This window comes from Peromyscus maniculatus, chromosome 11 (assembly GCF_049852395.1).
Source record: "Peromyscus maniculatus bairdii isolate BWxNUB_F1_BW_parent chromosome 11, HU_Pman_BW_mat_3.1, whole genome shotgun sequence".
In the NCBI taxonomy this organism is placed as follows: domain Eukaryota; kingdom Metazoa; phylum Chordata; class Mammalia; order Rodentia; family Cricetidae; genus Peromyscus; species Peromyscus maniculatus.
Window position 1 is genome coordinate 61,813,309 of NC_134862.1, and position 22,723 is coordinate 61,836,031.

Below are 22,723 nucleotides of genomic sequence, written 5' to 3' on the forward strand. Positions count from 1 at the left end.
AGGCTGGATGGATGAGCCTGGAAGTCTGAGGAGATTACCAGGTGAAGAAGTGAGACAGGAAGGTCTACCAAAGGCAGGACGAGTCTTTGCAGGGACACATTCTTCTTCAGCCATTCTGTCTTCGTCATACCAACCCTGTGTTGAGTTCTTTCAGGTGCCACAAAACAAGACTTAGAAATAGCCCTGTATTTGACCCTCATTAACATGCATTTTGCCTACCAAGAGGTCCGGACTTTGGCAGATCTCATTGTTTAGACACACTACCTCACTTTTCCTCAGGAAAGTTTTTTTTTTGTCTTGGTTGTTGTTATTGTTTGTGTGTTTTTGTATTAACTTTGTACCAGGGCAGTGAGTAAAGGAATCTCAAATCTGTATTTACAGATGAGTGAGCTCATTAGTCATCAATACAGGAGCCATGCCTTCAATTATTCACAGACAGGTGACACCTTACTGCCATCTCTGCCTCCCAGTTTGAGTATTTACAAGAAACTGAACTGGTCTGAGTTCTCTTAAAGTTATCTCAGACCTGGATGGACACGCATGATGCTACATCCTGTCTCAGAAATGTGTACTGTGCTTATTTTTTTCCCCTCAAGATTTTAAAACAAAAAACAAAACAGTAGTGGCTGCACCCCTATAACTCCAGAATTCGGGAGTCTGAGGCCAGAAGATTGGGAATTCAGGCCAGGCTAGGTTATATCCATCGATGCAGCCATAGCTTGTCAACAGCCCGGAGACCCAGAGGACCAGAGCAAGGAATTCATTCAAGGTTGAAAAGAGGCGTGCCTGGCCAGACTTGCTGAGGGCCCCCTGACCTGAAGCTGCCACAGAGGGCGTGGGAGGCAGAGACAAATAGGAGGTGCCTGGGACGGAGCAGAAGCATTTAGAGGAACTGACTGGCCCACGGCAGGCCGGCATCTAATAGACTTCCCCTTTCCCAGCCCTCTCCTCTCTCTCCTTTTTTCTCTCTTGCTCGCTTATGCGTCAGTTCCTGAAAGGTGGGGAAACTTCCTGACACTATGAAGGCCCGCAGAGGGAGGCTAGAGCCCATTCTGAGCCCTGGGTTGGGACCCTGAAGCCTGGGACCCCGCAGCTCAGCCGGCCTGGAGAGACGCTAAGCAAGCATGTCCCTGGCTGAGGCCATCAGACTCTGGAATGAAGGGGTGCTGGCAGCCGACAAGAAGGACTGGAAGGGTGCCCTGCAGGCCTTCAGCGAGGTGCAGGACCCCCACTCGAGGATTTGCTTCAACATAGGCTGCATGCATACCATCCTGGAAAACATGCCGGCCGCCGAGCAGGTGAGTTGAGGGGTTCCTGAAATGTAGCTTTTCTGCCCTCTGGAAACCTCACCTCCCCAAAGCCTTAATAGAACAAAAGCCCCTCAGAACTACCCCGGGAGGCCCCGTCTAAGTGCTCCTGGCTTTGGCAGACGGTTTAAAAAGCTCCCGGGACAGGTCCTCTGAGCCAGCCATGGGTGGGGCTCGGCTCTTTCCAAGAACTTCACATTACCCGAGGTCATTCTTTAACCGTCTTGTGGAGACTTCTTTAGTTTTGTTTTCTTTTACCAACTCCCCCACGGACATGTGCTTTCTATGTCTGCCTACCATGCACCCAATTGTAAGGTGTCTTTTAGGCTTCCAGAAACTTCCATTAGTTTGGCTCAAACAATTCTCGTCAACAATGCAGGGTGCTCCTCTAAGGATTCCGAGGCTGGCTGAAGGAAATCACACTATATTGAGTCATAAAGTCCACCAAGGGTGGGGGGCATTTGAGCATTTTTCTTTTCCTGTATTTTTGATACAAGGTTTCTCTGTGTAACAGCCCAGGCTGGAACTGGCTCTGTAGAACAGGCTGGCCTCAAACTCCACCCGGATCTGCCTGCCTCTGCCCCTGCCTCCTGAGCACTGGGATTAAAGGCATTTGACACGACCACCCAGCGTCTTTATTGACTGATTGATCGATTGTTTGACTGATTGATTGACTGTGATGTATGTGTGTGATGGGCGTGGGGGTGGGTACAGAGGCCATGGTGTACCTGGTAAGGTCAAAGGACCCCTGTGCGGAGCTCTCTTTCCATTTTTACCTGGTTCCAGTGATCAAACACAGTCCCCAGGATTGCACAGCCATCTCCATGTCTACCCTAGTTCTGTTTTTTTGTGTGTGTGGTTGCTTTTTGTTTGTTTGTTTTGTTTTGTTTGTTTGTTTTTGAGGCAGGGTCTCTTATTCATGCAGAACTTGCCTATTAGGCTGGCAGGAGATCCTGTCTCCACTTCCCCAGCACTGAGATGAAAAAAATGTGGCCTCACACCTGGCTTTTTTTTTTTTTTTTTTTTTTTTGGTTTTTCGAGACAGGGTTTCTCTGTGTAGCTTTGTGCCTTTCCTGGGACTCCCTTGGTAGCCCAGGCTGGCCTCGAACTCACAGAGATCCGCCTGGCTCTGAGTGCTGAGATTAAAGGCGTGAGCCACTGCCGCCACCGGCCCGGCTTTTTTTGAACTCTTCTAATGATTTATTTATTTATTTATTTATTTATTTGGAGCTGAGGATCGAACCCAGGGCCTTGTGCTTGCTAGGCAAGTGCTCTACCACTGAGCTAAATCCCCAACTCCCACACCTGGTTTTTTAACTGGGACCTGGAGGTCACACTCAGATCATCATGCTGTGAGGCAAGATTGAGCCATCTCTCCAGCCCCCGCCTCTTCCCCCCTAAAGAAGCAGTTCTCACCAGTCATGCCCTGACCAGCAGGTGAACCAACACTGTCCACACGTCCACATCCGGGCTCTCAGCCAGCAGGTGGGACGGTGCATGGGCTGGCCCGGCCTCTGTCTGGAGGGATGATTGGCTCCTCCACCACCCCTCAGGGGCGGGCTGCATCCTGAGAGCTGTGGGGACAGAGCACATGGTGGAGAGGAGGCAGCAAACCTGGATGAAGCTCTTCTGCAGGTCCTGGGTGCTCATACCTCGGCCTAGACCTGGGACTCTGGGCCAGGCTGTGCCGCAGACCACCTCCCACACTCAGATCACTGGCTTCTGCCCTTACTGGTCAAGATTTTTCCTCCCATTCTATTGCTGGTCCTCTCATCCCTCTGCCTTTGTTTTCCTGTTTAATACCTTATTAATAATATTATATATGTATTCTTACTTGTTACTATTTTAGTGCTATAAATACTTATACAATAAATTTCTATCAAGGAACTACAACATACATTTTCACTATATCACTTTCAATTTATTTTTGTTATTATTTTTTAGTGTTAGTGGGTGTTTTGATAGCATGTATGTTTTGACATCATGTGTATATCTGATTCTCAAGGAGACCCCTAAAACTAGAATTACAGATGGTTGTGAGCTAACATGTGAGTGCTGGGAATTGAACCTGGGTCCTCTGGAAGAGCAGCAAGCATTCTTAACTGCTGAGATATCTCTCCAGCCCTATCACTTACTTTACAGAGGAAAAAAAAAATTGAGGTTCAGGGACATTAAGTAATTTACCCCAGGCTATGAAATGAGGAAATAATACCCCAGGGCACTGCAACCCAAGACGTCTGTAACCCAGGCCAATTTTGTCACCTCGAGTTGCTAAGTCATTATGACACACCTGCCTGCCTCTCCCTGGGGCGATCTTATACTTCCTCTCTGCCTGGCTCTGAGGCCAAGTATGGACCCTTCTTCCTGCAGGCCTTCACCAAAAGCATCAACAGAGACAAGCACTTGGCAGTGGCCTACTTCCAGCGAGGGATGCTCTACTACAGCATGGAGAAGTAAGTGGTCCAGGGCTACCCACCCTGGGCGAGAGTGACAGCCAGCCCAATGGGGCTCTGTGCTGGTATACCAAGTATTCAGTAAGTACCCTCCAGGCTCAGTGGGAAGGAAGGATGGCTAGCTTTTTCTGGGCAATTATGCAAGAAATAGCATGCAGGAGGCATTTCTGTAAGTCACTGGGCCCAACCACAGTGAGCTTAGGTTGTTTAGCTGCTGGGCCTCACACCAGTGTCCAAATGAGGACACCCACCGTGCCTCTCTGGGAGGGACTCAGCAGTCCCCAAACAAGGGTCACTACGAAATCAAATCAGCCCTGGCTTCAGCCCTGCAAAGCCCAGTTTAAACTATTGGGTGGGGGTGGGGGTAGAACCCCATCACAAAAATAAGAATACAAACTGTTAGCAGCGTGTGTATCAGTTAATACGGACAACTAGTATATATGTTCCAGTAGAAAAAAGTCGCGCAGTTGATGGCAAATTTTGGTAGCCCAGGCTGGCCTCGAACTCACAGAGATCCGCCTGCCTCTGCCTCCCAAGTGCTGGGATTAAAGGTGTGCCCCACCACCGCCCAGCTCAAAAAGAGGTTTAAAAACATTTCATTAGCACAAAACCCATTTGTTGCACAGACTGTGGACTGGAAGAGCACAGGCCAATGTATCATTCTAGATGTTTCTGGATGGTGGGATGATAGTGAGTCCCTTTCCCTCTATCACATTGTACATGTTTGGGGTTGTTTACAGCCAATAAAACAGTACACACACACACACACACACACACACACACACACACACACACACACACACACATAGGAAAAGGAAAAAAAAAAAGCCAGACATGGTGGCTCATGCCTTTAATCCCAACACTCAGGGAGGCAGAGGCAAGTGGATCTCTGAGTTCGAAGCCAGCCTGGTCTGCAGAAGGAGCTCCAGGATAGCCAGAGCTGTTACACAGAGAGACCCTGTCTCGAAAAACAAACAAAACAAAAAGTAAAAAGACAAAAATGCAAAATGAACTCTAACTTCAACCCCCTACTGTCTCCTCAGATGCCCAAAGAACAAGTCGATAAATAACAAAGGGATAATATTCAAAATGTGAGTTTCAGGTGTTTGGGGCAAAGGCAGACAGAAAACTGACTCTGCAAAGTGTCTGCCTGTGTGTGCACAAGTTCAAGGGAAGAGGAAGCTGGCTGAGAGGAAGGAGGAACCCTCCAACAGTGAAACCAGTCCAGGCATGGTGTGGGTGGGGCACCGGGCATTGACGGGGACCCCGGAGGCTGCAGAGGAGGGAGCTGGATGGTGAATTCCCGGACCATCTCAAGCAGATCACGGAGATGGGGATCTTTAAGTCACTCTAGAATATGAATCAAGGGAACAAGACAGGTGCCTGGAAAATTGATTTGGAAGCGAACACTGTTGTCCTCGTGACAAATGAGGGTCTGACTCAGGGTGGCGCTGGTGAAAAGGATGAGAAAAGTGGATTGCAGAGGTGGTCACCCCGGCAAGGTCTGGGACAGGCGTGTTCTGAGTGGATTCTGCCACAACCGATGGTAGCTGGCTGGTTACGGAGGGAGGGAAGGACTCTGAGAGAGAGCGGGCCCTTAAGGTTCACAAATGGACTTCCATGTGCAAGCCCCCCTAAAACCAGGTGTGTGTCAGTGAAAACACTACCTAGGGACCGAGCGAAAGAAAGGAGATAGTTTGGATTTGAGAATATGCCAGACTTATTATTATTTCCTCACTAGAGAGCCGCAGAACTAAAGATTAGATTTGGTAGATTATTGTTCTCCAACTTAACGGTTATCATTCAGATTGAGTCCCGCATCTTATTCCTGGATCTTTCCCATCCACATCCCCTCTTTCTTCCTCCCCCCACCTCCCGTCAACCTCTCCGCCTCTCTTTGCTTTAAAGCAAGGTTTTATGTAGTAAAGTCTGTTAGCTGAGGATGACCTTGAATTCCTAATGCCCTGCTTTCAATTCCCAAGTGCTGGAACTACAGGCATAAGCTATAATATCTGATTATTTTAGTTCTAGATTTTTTTTATATATATATCATTCAAAATCTTAGCCTTCCAGCTCTAGGACTTGCAAATATTTTCATGTATTAACTCTTTCTGGCAGCTTGTCCTCTTCTACTGTTTCTGTACCATAGGTTCTTAGAGCTAATGGAAAGGAAGGCCTTGGGGTTTGTCTTTTGAGGTTAAACACGCAGGGGTTGGGGGGTGGGGTGGGCTGGGCTGGGTTGTGGCTGGCCTCTGTCTATATTCTGTAACTTCTGGAGAAGATACTGAGCGCCGGAAGTGGGGATGAGAAGAGAATATTGAGACGTGAGCAGCCACACTGTCTGTAGAGGCAGCCACCTCCGCCTTCCCCCTACCCCAGGCCCTCTCTCCAGAGGGGCTCCGTGTCCGTGGATTGTCTTCCAAGGAGACTTTCAGTTTCCTCTCACAAAATCAGGTGACTGACCACATCTACACCTTTGAAGTTCCCTGAGCACTGGTGGTTGCCCTTAGCAACAGCTGAGCACTCAACCTTCCAGGCCCACGACACCCTCAGATCAAAGCCTTCCACCTTCACTCACCAAACACAGACTTGGCCACTTTGCTCATTGGCTGGCCAGTAGATCGATCGATCGATCCCCATCGATCCCCATGATCTACCTGTCTCTGTCTCCCCAGACCTGGGATTACAGGCACATGCCACTGCCACCCTTGGCTTTTTTTTTTTTTTTAAGATTATGTTATGTGTCCAAGTGTTTTGCCTGCAGGTACATATGTGCATCACGTGCCTGCCTGGTACCCATTGGAGGCCAGAGCTTGCATCAGATCCCCTGCAACTGAAGTTATGGGTGGTTGTTGTAAGGATTCTGTATATGCGAAGCTCGGGGGGTCTTGTCCCAGCCTAAAAGCCGGATGTGCGCCCCCATGTTCTCTCTCTCTGAGCCTCTCTCTGCTTCTCTCTGGCTCGCTCTGGCTCTGGCTCTGGCTCTCTCTCCTTCTCCTAATAAAGCTCTAAAAGGCACCACTGGGTTCTGTTGTGACTGTAACCAGCGCTGCCGCGGTAACCAGCGCCTTTACCCTTTCAGTTGTGAGCCACCATGTGAGTGCTCGGAAGGAAATCCCAGCACTCGGAGGCAGAGGCAGGTGGATCTCTGTGAGTTCGAGGCCAGCCTGGTCTACAGAGCGAGATCCAGGACAGGTACCAAAACTACACAGAGAAACCCTGTCTCGAAAAACCTAAATAAATAAACAAATAATGTTGCTGGAGGGCTTCTCTCCAGGTTCCACCAAGCCCCGCAGTCCCACAATGCATGTATAAAATAATCACTCAGACGCTTATATTATTTATAAACTGTATGGCCGTGGCAGGCTTCTTGCTAACTGTTCTTTTATCTTAAATTAACCCATTTCTATAAATCTATACCTTGCCACGTGGCTGGTGGCTTACCGGCTTCTTTACATGCTGCTTATCCTGGCGGTGACTGCAGTGTCTCTCCCCCTTCTTCCTGTTTCCCCAATTCTCCTCTCTCCTTGTCCCGCCTATACTTCCTGTCTGGTCACTGGCCATCAGTGTTTTATTTATATAGAGCGATATCCACAACAAAATAACAAACAAACAAACAAACAAATGGTGATCTAGAGAGGTGCCTGAGTGCTGAGTGAGTTGGGCGTTCCTTCCCACTGCAGTGGGGTTCGTTTTAACAGGGTCACACCAAGGAAGGCTCTTCCCCCTCGGCCACCCACTCACCTGGCTTCTGTGTCGTGTTGCTTTCTCACCGCCTTCAACTCTAGCAGAAAGTCAGAGGCGTTCCCAAGCAACAGGTGGTATCCCAGGACGACTCCCTCCCGCCCATCAAACGTCTCTGTCTCTAGCTTCATCATCCCGAAGAGGGAGGGTCTGTACGTGGGTCTCCTGGGCCTTAGGGCTGTGGAAATAAAAACACAGCGAGACCTTTCAGAATAAGGTGGAGCTGACCTAGAAAGGGGAGGAGGCAAGACTTTCTTCCTGCTGGGCTGAAGGTGGGAGGATTGTACCTGTCTACCTGTTGGAGTTGCACGGGCAGCATCCTGAGACTCTGATACCCCGAGGAGTGTGAGCATGCGCTCTGGGATTCTAGACTCTGTGTGTGTGTGTGTGTGTGTGTGTGTGTGTGTGTGTGTGTGTGTGTGTGTGTGTGTGTTGGTAGCAGAAGCAAGCAACAGCTTCAGCAGTTTCTAAGGTATCTTTGCAGGGCTTGCTACAGAAAAGGCAAGGAAAAGTCCTCTGGAGCAGAGAGCCTCTCCCGCCCCCGCCCCCCCCCCCATGTGCCGCCCGGGGAGGCAGTGTGTGTGGCTGCTTCTTGGCAGACTTCTTAGGAAGCTTCCAGATGGCACAGAGGAAAACTTTGAAGGAGGCCAGCAGGATCCAGGGCTGAGCCTCTTTCAGGCTTCTCCTAAGAACGGATCCTATTCAGACCTTTGCACTTGGCTCCAGAGCTGTGGGAAAGCCGAGCTCCTCACCATGGGTGCAGCCGAGGTCCGCAAGTACAGGGGTGAGGAAGGAGAGGAGCGGCAGCAGGGTAGGAGGGAGCTGCCGATTTGTGTAGATGATTTGTGCAAAGGCAAGTTTAAAACCGGACACTAGGGCCGGGGATACTGCTTGGTCGGTGGAGAGCTTACTTAGCATGCAGGAAGCCCTAGGTCACTTGATCCCCAGCATAAACTAGGTACAATCCAGCATTCAGGAGGTGGGACAGGAGGATCAGAAGGTCAAGGTCATTCCAGGATACATACTAAGTTTGAGACCAGCCTGGGATACATAAGACCCTATTTCAAAAAATAAACCACAGCAACAAACGGACTTTAGTGGGGTTAACCCCACCCAGCTTTTTTCACACAAAACCAGCCCTGCGGGTTATGCGTCCTTTATTGTTCACACTGTGGATATCTTGATGAGACAGAAAATGACATGGAGGGCTTTGCTGAGTCCAGACTACAGTGCCAGGTAGAGTCGGGGCATCTCCACAGCTGAAGTCTGCCTGCTCCGCCAGCTCCGCGGGGAGCAGGGCCCATTTCTCGGTTAGCGCCGCCGATACACTTGAAGCGTACCCTCTGAGATGTCCCCTGCCCCCTCCCCAGCCGGCTGTGGAACACAGTGGAAGCTGCCTCTGCTCAGGGAACAGGCCACCTGCGCCTCCACCTGCTCCCCTCCTTGCTGCAGGGAAACAGCCAGCCGCACACAGCCTGTGCGTTTACAGAGAGCGGCCAGCCCGGGAAGCCCTCTTCCTCCTCCTTTACAGGGTGGTGCGGGAATCACTTCTCCCGCTTTCCCAAAGTGTGAACAGGAGGCAAGAGGCTGCCAAGCCAAGAGCTAAGCCGAGCTTAGCAGAAGACACAGAAGGCTGTGGGCAGGAGGAGGGTGCCCGCAGCTGTTGCTGTGCTGTGGAACCCCTGGCTGGCAGCTGTGCCGGGCAGGTCTGACCTTGAACGAGGGTGGTGAGGGCCGCCCTGAGACTCTTCCAAAGGGAAGCAGGGTGGGCAGGTGCGGTACCGCTGGGGGTTCTCCAGTGAGGGTGAGAGCTGCGTTGGAAGGTCACGGGGTCATCAGAAGGTGGGCAACGTGTTTACAGCCCATAGAGAAGAAAATCCCCATTACTGTCATAGACTGAGGGTCTCCAGTGTGCAAAAACCACACCTCGTCTGTAGAGTGTTCAGTCTCAGGGTTGGTGAAAAGGTAGAATTGGTCAAACAAAATAGCAGTGGGATGGATGGAGACCGGAGAAGCATACATGTACTCTGCATTTCTTTCTCCATGACCTAGATGGACTGACGTACTTCTCCCCCTGTCCTGCAGATATGACTTAGCTATCAAAGACCTTAAAGAGGCCTTGACTCAGCTTCGAGGGAATCAGCTGATAGACTACAAGATCCTGGGGCTGCAGTTCAAGCTCTTCGCCTGTGAGGTAAGGCGCCCGGGCAGGGGTGGCCTGGAGAGGACATTCAAGAAACACAGTGATCTATTAGCACCCAAGGAGACTTGCTGACGTCATGCTGACACCTGTGCCCAGAGACCCAGTCTCCCTGTTAAGAAAACACCCCGAGCTCAGGTGGCTCAGGTGTTCCCTTAGCCCTCTGGCCCTTGTGAGGCCCAGGACCTCAACATTGACCAAGGGAGGGAATGAGAGGGAAGGGAGGAGGGGAGGAGGGGAGGGAGGTTCAATGCCTTCAGGCTCCTCACAGAGTGATTAGGTACCCGAGAGTGAATGTTTTCTTAATTTCAGACTCAAAAGTCTGTGCAAACACAAGCTCATTGTGTGCTCTGAAGGGAGACCAGACAGGAGTGTGCCGGCCTGTGAGCAAGCGAGCGTATTTGCAGCAATTTGCATATTTTATTTAGCAATTCAAGCTGGCAGGCTGTTTGCTCAGCATTAGATCCAAAATCACGGGTTCTCTGTCAGAGGAACCCACTGTATTGTTCTCTGTCAGAGGAACCCATTGTAACCCATCTGGGTACTTGGTTAACACTCAAAGAGAGGCTGCGGGTCATTTGGTACAAATCTGTCAAAGAACAGCACCAAGCACCCGGTGCGGGATGATGGTTCTCCAAACAAGGACAACCTCTTTCCCGTATTACCAAAAAGGACAGGCGTGGCTGGCTTTGGCTTGTGAGTTTATGAATTTTTCTTCCCCCCAAAACCTTCCCTATCAAACTTCCAAACATAAACCAGTGGCTTTAAAAATGAAACCCCCACCCCCACCCCCCCAATGTCACGTCACGGACCTTTATTTAGAAGCATTGCCGAACAGACGTCGTCGTCTCTTCTGCTTCAGTTTCTCAGGCACAAGAAGCAGAGTGTTCCGAGGGTTGCTCAGAGCTGTGAGTAAAAATAGATTCTATCCCTGGGGCTGTGTGGCCCATCCTGCCCCGCAGCAGGCACCCAGCTACGCCGCCCGCCATGGCTCACCAGGGAAGATGGGACTCTGCTCTGGGAATTGGCTGGCATGAGACCAGTTCCCCAGTGGGAGCAGACACTTTGTTTCAGGGGCTGTCCTCGGGGGATTGTTGGCCCTCTGGCCTCTTCTCACTCGACGATGCCAGGAGCATCCCACCTCACCTTGAGATGGCCAAAATGGTCCCCACACATTGCCATTCACCCTGCTGAGGGCCGCTTGCCACTCACACCTGTGAAGGGGGAGGGAGCAGGCAGTTCCCTGAGGTGGCAGGCAGGGGAACTTCACAGGAGGGAGTCCCCAGTGTGGTTAGGGGTGAAATGACCCAGTCATTTCCCCACTCACGCCATTTCCTGTGAGGGCGCCTCAAGGGCCTGGAGTCATAAAGACTGGTTATGGGGAAAAGACAAGGTAACTGAGAAAAAGATAAGAACAGCTTTAAAGCTCTTTGCAAGCTCTTCTCTGTCCTCACATGTCATGGCTAGGTTAGGGCAGCCAAGTTTGTGCCAGATGTTTCTCAACTTAGGACGACAGGTTCTGTCCAAATTACCTCCCCCCCACCGCCCGCCTTCTCTGTCTCTTTTCTCTTTCTCTGTCTCTCTCTCTCTCTGTCTCTGTCTCTGTCTCTGTCTCTCTCTCTCTTTATCTCCCTCCCTCTTTCTGAACAGGACTCTCATAGCCCAGGCTAGCCTTAAGCTTGGTATGTAGCCAAGGATGGCTTTGAACTTCTGATCTTCCTGCCTCACCGCCCCCCCCCAAAGTGCTCAGAACCCAGGTGTGCACCACCAGTGAAGTTTATGTAGCAGTGGGGTGGGAACCCAGGGCTTTATACATGCTAAGCAAGCACAACCCAGCCACATCCTCAGTCCCAGTTAGGAAAAAAACCATCTTAAGTAAAAAAAACCTGCATTTAACACACCTACACCACGAACATCATTGTCTTATGGCCTAACACACTAGTGTGCTGTAGGAAGCATGGAGGTCCTTGTGTTCACAGTTAAGTACTAGGGAAACCTGGAACGTTAAATACACAGTGCTGGTCCTTCAAAGGAGAGGATGTATAACCTCTTATCCACTCAGAAGGCTGGGGGTGGACATGGTTCATAGCCTGGTGACCTCAATGCTGGGTGGCCCCGACCCCCTGAAACCTTCCCCAGATCATGAGTTTGTTTTTTCTCAGTCTATAGAACCCGTCTTTATGGAAGGTGACCCATGCGCCTTACAAAGAGTGGCAATGTGGTCACATCTGATCTTTATTCAGCTTTGCTTGTGCTTTAGGACTGAGTTCATTATCACCGGGAAAGTTTCCACTAAATTGTGCTGTGCTTAAATTTGCCTAAAATAAACCACTCAAGGTCAGGCTCTCAAGGTTTGAACCAACACGGGCTACTTAGTGGTGCTGAACCAAACTACCTTCTTGCCTCCCATGGCTTTTTATTCTGCTTGCTGTGGTGATCACAGAGACACTCCCCCCACCCCACCCCTTGCAGCCCCCACACCCCCCCCCCCGCACCCCACCCCCACCCCGCCCCAGTGTGTCTCACTTGCTTTCCTCTGTGGTTGCGTGACTGACTGACTGGTGGCAACGTTCTACGACACTAACCAAATGGCAAGACAGTATTCAGTGTGTGTCACCAGCCTGGGCAAAGATCAGAGTTAAAACTCTGAAGTGTTCTTTCTCCTGAATGTATTTCTCTTTTGTACTATTGTTCAGTTAAAAAAAAATCCTGAGTCCAAATCCCAGCTCACTGGTGCTCAGAAACGGGTGGGAAAGGGAGTCCAGAGCTCCATTCCTGGGGTTAACCCCGCCCCCAGCATCAGCACCAGCTGCTAACTCCATGGAAATACCAACCTCGTCACCCAGGTGTGTCTGGCATGGTCAAATTGTTTGTTGGCAAGAGGCCTCCGTTCTTGCTACAGAACAGCCCCATGGGACTACATTTTGTCAGGACAGGGCAGCCGGTGTCCCCAAAAGCACATGATCTAAGAGAGGGAAGATCGAGCATCAGTGTCCTTCAGGACTCAGCTGCAAGCATCACACCTCTGTTTCCATAACTTTCTTTTTTCTTCCTAAGCTTAATTGGTTCTGTGTGTAAATAGCACAGTATTATAATAAAACAGACTCTAATGACCCCAGAATCCAACTTAAGACCTGGGGAGTTCTGCCATTCCCTCGCCTACTACAGCTAAAGTGCTCCCCTGGGCTCTGTGTGTGCCAACTCTCTCCCCAGCTCCATTGGACTTTGACCATGGAGTTGTCTCATGCATGAGACTGTGTAACAGTCTTGTCATTCATGTAATCCCAGCCAGGTTCCGACGGCTCATGTACAAAACAATACATCTGGAACCTTTGCCCACCCCGCACCTGACCTATGGCTCAGCCCAGGTTCAACAGCAAGAGCAGGAATTAGAGATCACACACCTTCATTTTTCTCCCCAGCTCTGCCTCTGCCTCCCCACGGGGTGCTGGGAAAGCTCCTCTTCCCTATATTAGGACAACACACTAGTTCCTCGTCCCCTCCTGACCTAGTTGGTTGTTAGAAGAACGAATGCACATGATACTGGCTTCATGCATTATAAAATGTTTTCTTAACCCAGCCCCTATGTCTGACATAACTTGGTAGCTAGACTAATTGTTGGCTGTCCCCTGAATGCTGGGGAAGGGGACTATGTGGCCAGACAGCATTCCCTGTATGTATGTGTGCATCCTTCCGGGTGCCTGCTTTGGAGTAGTGTCCAGATTTGTGTGGCCTCTGCTCTTCCAGGTGTTGTATAACATCGCCTTCATGCACGCCAAGAAGGAGGAGTGGAAAAAGGCGGAAGAGCAGTTGGCATTGGCAACAAACATGAAGTCGGAACCCAGGCACTCCAAAATCGACAAGGCCATGGAAAGCATCTGGGTGAGTGTGGTGGCGGAGAGGGTGTCCTTAGAGTCCCGTTTGTTTCCTAGGACACCATGATGGGGAACATTTTCTTCGTTGATGGCTAACAAATGCTCTCTCAACATCTTCCATCCTGCATCTGAGCTGAGAAAGCCACATCCCAGAGAACAGAACAGCACTGGATCTCTCGTAGTGGGGCCCTGGGCGACGCCTGCCATTTCTTGGTGCTGTATAGCCTCCAAGCACTGTGAAGACAGAGGCTGGGCTTTTCTGCTTACCTTTGCAGCCTCACTGTCTGGCACAGTGCCAGGCTCAACGTGGCTCCCACAGAAATATTCCAGTTCTACGAAAGAGTTACCAAACTTTATTATTCATAGTTTGATTTTACTTGGGAGCAAAACTCGTTTTCCTTTCTCTGGAGATACTTTATTTTAAATTATGTGTCTATGTGTGGGAATGTGCAGGTGTGGGTAGGTGGCCATGGCAACCAGAAGGGTATTGGGTCCCCTGGAGCTGGAGCTATAGGTAGTTGTGAGCTGTCTGATGTGGATGCTGAGATGCAAACTCTGGTCCTCTGGAAGAGCAGAACGTGCTCTTCACTTCGGAGCCACCCTCCAGCCCCCAAAAGGCAGTTTTAAATAAGCTGTACGTAAACACCAGGAAGGGAGCTCAAGTTTTTGTAGGCCTGTATACATGAGCCAACTAGTCCCAAGAGAACACTGTCACAACCCTTGCTTGGCTCTTGTAGTGGTGTCCTCTATGCTGGGAGAGAAACTCTAGATACCACACCAAGTGGGAAAGGGGCAGTATTGGGTAAATAAAACCAACATAAGGTGATGTTAAAACCAACTGCTTTCAGTGGCAACCAAGAGCAAAGGGAATAGTCTGGATTGTCCTGGAGGTCCCTTGGACACCCCTGACTAATGGTTCAAGGGGAAGTATTCCACACTCGCCACTGGTCTTTTTATTTGGCAACCTATGACTTCTGGGATGAACATAATCCTCTGTGTAGGACAGCTCCAACATGACCCTATTGCTTAAGACAGCACACACACATTGGTCACAGGACATGAAGAAATCAAGTTGGTACTGAGCAAGAAGCTTCCTCCATGCTGGCTAGCTCTAATAGTACTGGAAGGTTCTATGCAGGCTTCTGGGAGAAAAAAGTCATCAGCAGTCTTACACAGTGGAGAGCCTTGTGAACTGAAATAATGATCAGTGTTGGTAAGATATGCCCAGGGGTGCAGTAGGGGTATGAACGCCACAGGGTAACCAACTGCTTTATGCCTGAACTTGAGGCCCACTCCATAGGAGGAAACACAGGCCTAATACTGTGAATCTGACCAAATACCCATTGTTGGGGAGCTCACAGATCCCAAAGGGAAACCTACTACTATTATTTTGCTAAATGGGCATAGTGTCATTGTCTTAGTTAGGGTCTCTATTGCTGTGAAGAGACACCATGACCACAGCAACTCTTATAAAGGAAAACATTTAATTGGGGGTTGCTTACATTTTCAGAGGTTTAGTCCATTGTCATCATGGTGGGACATGGTGGCATTCAGGTACATGTGGTGCCGGAGAAGAGTTCTACATCTTGATCTGCAGGCAACAGGAAGCATGCACTGAGCATAGCTTGAGCATAGGAGACCTCAAAATCCACCCCTACAGTGGCACACTTCCTCCACCAAGGCCACACCCACTCCAACAAAGCCACACCCCCTACTAGGGCCACTCCCTATGGGCTTATGGGGGCCCGATTACATCCAAACCACCACATTTACACTGCCCTCTAAACTTGCACCCCTTTACCCATAGTTCACTTCAGCTCTCTGTTCTCATCAGATGAGGTCCTTTGTGCAGTGGAGTGGTGGGTGGTGGTTACCACACATGGTGTTGACACGGACAATAACACAATTGGTCCAAGCGCAGGGAACCAACAGCTGAGTAGTGCTCAGCCACAAATGGGACAGCTGTGTCACATCCCATTCCAAAGGCTCAAGGTCATCACAGGATTGGCGGTCAGAAAAAAACTGTAAGATCCAGAGGTCATGGCAGATCAGAACAAAATAATATTTTTTTTTTTTAAGATTTTTTACTTAGTATGTATACAGCATGTATGACTGTGGCCAGAAGAGGGCGCCAGATCTCATTACAGATGGTTGTGAGCCACCATGTGGTTGCTGGGAATTGAACTCAGGACCTCTGGAAGAGCAGTCAGTGCTCTTAACCTCTGAGCCATCTCTCCAGCCCCAAAATAATATCTAATAGACGTGACAGGACCACTTCTCCGAACTCACAGCCATTGCGGTTGCCTGAGGAGGTCAAGGCGGTAAACACTGTAGCATGGAGAAGAAGGGGTTCATGGGCCCCATCCCTAACTGAAGAACTATGGACAGCTGGTGGCTTCTAGGGCAGGGAGAGCCAAGTTTTATTTAAGAGTGTGGCTTAGGTCAACCGTACTCCAGCTGATAACCACACCCAGAAGTCTATAGATAATACAATTGGGATTGAGGGGTTATTTTAGAAAAAAAAAAAAAAAAAAGGCTGGACATGGAGGCACAGACCAGAGGCACAGACAGACAGACAGACCTTTATGAATTCCAGGCCAGCCTGGTCTACACAGTAAGTTCCGAGCCAGTTAAGGCTGTACAGTGAGACTCTGTACAGTAAATAAAAGACACAAAGTCATGGGGATTGAAGAGGTGAGGGTGGAAAAAAAAAAAAGAGGTGAGGGTGGATCTGGTAAGAGTTAAGGGGAGGGACTGAGTGAATATGATCCAAATAATGTATGAAAGTCTCAAAGAATTAATAAACCCAACTGCTCCTGCTTAGCCCTCTAGCATAACAAGTCTCTATGGCTTGAAAAGGATGTTCTCTTGAGACTTTCTCCAATGGTCCATTTGATGAGAAAGGCAGGGATGGTCTCTTTCCTCCCGTTTTCAGACGAGAAGATACAGTCATGAGAGAGATGTAAAGGCGTTTTAGTCAACCAGTAGACCACATTCCCCAAGGGCTGAGCCACTGAGAGTATAAACACACTCTGGGATGCTCACACAAGGTCACCTAACAGACCGCTGCTCAGGATGAGCCCAGTACTGCTGAGTGACACGTGACTGTCCGTTCTATTACAGAAGCAGAAACTGTTCGAGCCCGTGGTGATCCCTGTGGGTAGGCTCTTCCGGCCAAATGAGAGGCAGGTGGCTCAGCTGGCCAAGAAGGACTACCTGGGCAAAGCTACGGTAGGTGGGGTCACTCATCTTCCCACCTCTCCTGTGCCCTGGACTGCGTGGGGCCGGGTGGAAGGGATTCAAGAAGACATGGCCCCGCTGTGGCATTCAGGGATGACAATGAGGATCTTGCCGATAGTTAGGAAGGAACGCTTCCAAGTTCCTTCCGTCATCCTGGTCCTCAGTAACTCCCGAGGTTCCTCTCAGGATGCTGAGTCTCAGGACTGAGGCAAAGGATAAAAGACAAAGCTAGGGTTCATATAGCTAGGGAAATGTTAGGGGAGAGGGCCAGCAGGAGATGCCCTTGACTCACTGTTCCCGCAATTCACGGCTCAGAATTCTGGGGAATCGCTCCTATTTTCATGGCCCTACAACTGGATTCCTTCTTCAGCAGGCTCTTAAATTCTCCAGACATGATTTGAAGTGAGGCAGCAGTACCTTTTCCAAACTGCATTTGACTTTGACAGTTTGGAAACGGGAGTTCTCCAGTGGCTGGAGCGGGCAGAACCATAGAGACCAACAGAACGTGGCTAAAGGAAACACTCAAAGAGCCCTCAATAAGGAATAGATACATACATTGTGGTGATACATCCTGACTATTGGTGAAATTATTAAGGCCACTCCATGTAGTTCAAAGGGAGGTTTATTTTGTGGGGTAACTTACAAGTGAATGGATAGTTTACAGAGTCTGCAAAATGCATGGTGCAGTACAGCAGTGTTCTTTGGAGAACTCTGCTCGGTCTACCTCCAGCGTCCAGGGTCCAGGAACCAAGAGAGCCGGGGAATCCGGCTCTCGGGTCTTCAGGGTCCTCTCTTGGCCCCGCCTTGTAGGCGTGACAGTTGCCGAAGCCTCAATGGGGGTTGGAACTTCTAGATCAAAGCTGGAATGGCTACCCACTACACCGGACAGTGGAATACTTCTCACCCACAAAAAGGATAAAGTACCAATAAGGCATGCTACAACATGGGTGAAAATGTATGCTGAGAAGACAGATACAAATGTCACGTGCTAGCGCTGGGGGCATGGCTCAGCTGTTAAAGTTCTTCTTGTGTAAGCACGAAGAGCAGATTCCAGGTCCCCGGAACCCACTTAATTGCCAGGCAGCCCTGGAGTCCTGCCTGTAATTCCAGGCTCAGAAGGTGGAGACAGGGGCTCTTCGGAGCAAGCTGGCTAGCAGGACTAGCCACATGAGTCAGTTCTGACATGGACTGAGAGACCCTGCTTCAGTGCATTAGGTGGAGAGCAACGGAGGATGGTTCTCACATTAACCTCAGGGCTGTGCTTGCACGTTCACACACACAGATCTGTCCCCTTGGCATAAAACACACAACACACAGAACATGCATAACACACACACACAAAATGGGGAGAAAAGGCACATTCTATATAATTCTATATAAGGCCTTTAAGCAGGTCAAACCACTGAGATTTCCAAACATGTGTTGCCAGGCTAGGAGAGGAGACTGTAAATTACTTAATGGGTCCAACTTTTTCTTTTGGAGTGATTAAAATGTTTGGCACTGGATAGCATTGCAAAGTCTTGTGGGTGTATGAAATACCATGAAATTTTCACTTAAACTGGTTAATTTGATGTTATATAAATACCAGCAGTATTTTTTTCTAAGAGAGAGAGTTCTAATCCCGAAGAGTCCTGCCTGCAATTGTCCTTCCCTTCCATCTCCCTCTGGAACCTACACAGTGACAATGGTTCTGAGGTGTGAGGGAGGAGGAGGTCTTGGGGAAGGACACAGGTGCCGGGCAAACAGAGCCGGCAGCAGGCGCTCACTCTCTTTCCTCTGTGTTTCAGGTTGTAGCATCCGTGGTTCATCAAGACAACTTTTCTGGCTTCGCCCCTCTGCAGCCGCAGGTGAGGCCAGATCTATCCGGGAAGTAGCCTCCAGTGAGAGGAGCTAGGCTGACACACTAACCATAAGGCTTCCTTCAGCCATCTCTCAGCAGAGCTGAGATGCCTGCCCTCTTCCATGGCTGCTTGGGAGGATGGCCGCGTCAGCTCTCTGTCTTTCAACTCACCTGCTCTTCCAAATCCTGATCCTCCCTTTTCAAGTTCTAAGAGAGCTAGCTGTTGGTCGCCTTGTGAGACCTTGACCATTCTCTCTCTCTCTCTCTCTCTCTCTCTCTCTCTCTCTCTCTCTCTCTCTCTCTCTCTCTCTCTCTCTGTTTTTCAAGACAGGGTTTCTCTGTAGCTTTGGAGCCTGTCCTGGAACTCACTTGGTAGCCCAGGCTGGCCTCGAACTCCCAAAGATCCGCCTGGCTCGCTCTGCCTCCCGAGTGCTGGGATTAAAGGTGTGCGCCACCACCGCCCGGCTTGACCATTCCCTCAGAACACTGAAACACACACCCTGGAGGTTTTGTGACAAAGCCTCTTCATGGGTTCAGGAGGGAGTCAGGGGACAAGGGGGTGCAGAGCCTGAGGTTCTGATTCTCTTGGCTCTATCCATTTGTTCATGTGCAAGAGATTCCTTTGGGGCAGGGTACCAGCCCAAGTTGGGCTCAGAGATGGTCCCCAATGACATGTGGCAGTGGGCCCAGAGACAAAGACAAGGCTGCAGACAGGAAGGCGGTGACGCAGATTCAGGAAAACCCAAACTCGGCTGTGTATCACAGTGGTGGGTAAGGGCAGTGGTCAGCGCTGGCACAGGAAAGGGCCTGGAACCTGGTCACCTCCCTGCCATCTGCATATACATTTTCTAGGGTAGCACTGACCTCTACCCCAGATAGGGGCAGGATGATCACTGTCTGACCACGTTGACCCATGCTTGGGCCAGGGGGCCAAGGGCATAATGAGAGCCAGCCTCTAGATTCCTTGTCCCCTTTTGGCATGGTAAAGTTGGAGAAAGCCTGGCTGAGGCCCGTTGAGCTTCAGCCCAGCTGGAGGACAGGGAAGGAAAGTCCCAGATAAGGGACTCTATGACATCAGTGCAGAACAGGGAACACATAAGAGGGAGGAGACTCTTGTCTGTCCAGTAGATGCTGAGTTGATTTTAAATATCCAGAAATGCCACACACTGTGGCAAACATTAATTATAGACCAGATCTTTTGGACAACACTGGAAAAGGACAAGGCTTGAGGTCAGACGCTCTCCAACAATAGCACCTTCTCTAGACACCGGCTCTGGGTCACAGCCATTGCTGTACTGGTAAAGCCCACACCAGGCAAGCTGGCAGGCTGCTGGCTTCCCAAATTGTGCCTTGTCCCCAGAGAGCACTCAGAAATGAGGTCTTTGGTTTTGGATCTGGAACAATGCTCAGATTACCATTAACTATCTGTTCTTTCTCTCTCCTCATTTTCCCCTTCTTCATCTTTCCTGAATGTTCCACAGGCAGCGGAGCCTCCACCCAGACCCAAAACCCCAGAGATCTTCAGGTAAGTTAGATTTAGAACCGGATGTAGAATGTCTACACTCCACACCTGACTTGATGGCAGTAAGGATGGGGAGAAATAAAGCCGGGGTCAGGTCTACACCCTGAGTCCTTTTCTAGGCTGTTAGCCTCCTCCTGTTTGCAAGGTTAGAGCCAAATGATGTGGTTGGGATGGGAGCCTTGTGGTCGGGTGGCCACTGGGGGCCTAGCTGCAATAACCTGGAGTCCCAACGGGCATGGCCACCGATAGAATGGGAGGTCACTGACGTGAAGCTGTGCCCTCTGGAACACCGCCCAGGTCAGAGGTGAGAGGTCAGTTTTGTCCTGACTACAGGCCCTCGGAAGCTCTCTAGATTCTGGAAGCTATCACAGGGTCTTTTTTCCTGTGTGGGTGCCGTCACTACTGACCCGTGTCTTCTGAAAAAGGGGAAAGACTCAAGAAAAGGAAGTCACTCTGTAAATTGAGAAGCAGAGTGGCCTCACCTCAGCTTTCTTAAGAACTGCCTCTAATGAACAAAGCAAGCCTAGTTCCCCCTCCAAAAACAGGGGGTAAGAAAAAGTGTGTGTGTGTGTGTGTGTGTGTGTGTGTGTGTGTGTGTGTGTGTGTGTGTGTGTGTAGGGCGGGTACTACAGGCGATCCCAAAGTGAGGGGCTGAAGAAGTTCATCCCCAAGGTCTCCAGGCTGGAAAGGATGAATTCCCTACATCACCAGGCCCAGCGGGCATGAGCAGGTGGAACCTGATACCCCATGCATGGGCAGTTTCCAAGGCAACCTCACTTACACATTCCAGGTGACAGAAAGGAGACTCTCCAGGTGTGGGGTAACCAGGGCCTTGGGGGGGCGGGGCGGTCAGTGAGAGGGGTTGGGCATGGTCTAACACAAAGCAAAGCAGTGGCAGATGCTCCCCTGTGCCTCTCAGTGCCTGGCTCTCCATGCCCTTCCCACAAGGCTGGCCTGGGCGGCCCCTCCCCTGGGTTCCCTGACTTCCGCCTGTGTTGTTCTCCTGGCCGCACTTCCTGTCCACTCCAGCGGGGACCTGGGAGCTGACTTCCCCCTTAGGAGGGAAGGGAGGCTCCGAGGATTGTCAGGCAGGTCTCCTCATCCAGTACCGGTTCTGTTTTCTTGTCTCCCCTTGTAGACAGTCTTGCTGCCCGCCATGTCGGCTACCTGTGGCCCACCATGACCCCAGAATATAAAATTACAGAAATAAACCAATCGTTTTATATTGGGTGTGGCAGGATAAGGCTGTAATCCCAGCACACAGGAGAACTGCCACCAGTTGGAGGCCAGCCTGGTCTATTCAGGGAGTTAGAGGCCAGTGAGAGCTAGATAACAAGACCCTCCCTGTCTGAAAAACCAAGCAAAGAGACAACTACAAGCTGTTTTCCATTCTGAGCAGTGTGAGGAAATCCCCTCCGTCCAGGAGGGGTGTATGCCACGCTGTGGGCCACCTGTCTGCTAGTCTCTCGGAAGCCATCTGGCTATACAGGGTTTCCCCGTCACGCCGCCAGAGTCCAAAATGGGTGTTGAAGGGGTGGGGGAGCGTAACAGGACACCTACGACCTGGAAGCAGGGGACTGGGGTGCTCGCGTGTAAAAGGGCGCGCCAGGGTAGGCGTGCGGCCTGAGAGAAGAGGAAGGAGAATCAGCAAAATCAGTTTTTATTAGAAAAACATGTCACAGTGAAACCCAATACCGTGCACATTAATTAAACCAAAACCAAAACCAAAGCGTGGCCAGTGAGATGCTCGGAGGGCAGAGGGACTTACTTTGCCAGCCTGGTGACCTGAGTCGGAATCTCAAACTCACACAAAGGTGGAAAGAGAGAAAGAACTTCACACAATTGTCCTCTGGCCTCCACTGCCGCACCGTGGCACACGTGTCCCCCAGACACACGAATATATAAAATAATAGGAATGAAAGAAGCTCAATAAAATAGAGCGAAGGATAGCATCTTTTGAGAAGGATTGTCACGGTATGATGGAGCTTGCTCAGGTAGCCCTTGTGTTGGTTAATAATGGACCCAAAACACAAGAGGAGTACCGGGACCCGTAATCTGTCTATGCTGAGACTGTAAGGCTGTCTTTTGTGTTAAAAAGTGAACGTTGGCCTAATAGAGAAAAGGGCAGGTATGGAGGCTCACATTTCTAGTCCCTGCCTTTGAGAGGCTGAGGCAGGAGGACCGCTGTGAGCTCAGGCCAGCCTGGGTTACAGAGTGATAGCCTGTCTCAAAAAACAAAGACAATATAAAAGGGATTGTTGTGGATATTGCTCTATATAAATAAAACACTGATGGCCAGTGACCAGGCAGGAAGTAGGTTGCCAGGCAAAAAGTAGGTGGGACAAGGAGAGAGGAGAATTCTGGGAAGTGGAAGGCTGAGGGGAGACACTGCAGCCACCGCCAGGACAAGCAGCATGTGAAGACGCCGGGAAGCCACCAGCCACGTGGCAAGGTATAGATTTATAGAAATGGGTTAATTTAAGATAAAAAAAAAAAACAGTTAGCAAGAAGCCTGCACGGCCATACAGTTTATAAGTAATAT

General features: G+C 50.1%; 1 protein-coding gene and 1 non-coding gene across 2 annotated transcripts in view; one reads left to right on the top strand and one right to left on the bottom strand.

The window, feature by feature from the left end:
- Positions 1-993: 993 nt before the first annotated feature.
- The window catches only part of Ncf2 (neutrophil cytosolic factor 2), a 31,914-nt gene continuing 10,184 nt past the window's right edge, over positions 994-22,723 (top strand). The window contains exons 1-7 of the mRNA XM_006979927.4: positions 994-1,298; positions 3,678-3,760; positions 9,590-9,698; positions 13,452-13,586; positions 16,703-16,810; positions 18,607-18,666; positions 20,141-20,184. Coding sequence (XP_006979989.1) covers positions 1,125-1,298; positions 3,678-3,760; positions 9,590-9,698; positions 13,452-13,586; positions 16,703-16,810; positions 18,607-18,666; positions 20,141-20,184 — 713 coding nt within the window. The 5' untranslated portion in view covers positions 994-1,124. The remainder of the gene's footprint in view (positions 1,299-3,677; positions 3,761-9,589; positions 9,699-13,451; positions 13,587-16,702; positions 16,811-18,606; positions 18,667-20,140; positions 20,185-22,723) is intronic.
- Trnaa-agc (transfer RNA alanine (anticodon AGC)) lies at positions 2,531-2,603 on the bottom strand. The gene has a single exon. It is a non-coding gene; the product is annotated as a tRNA-Ala (tRNA).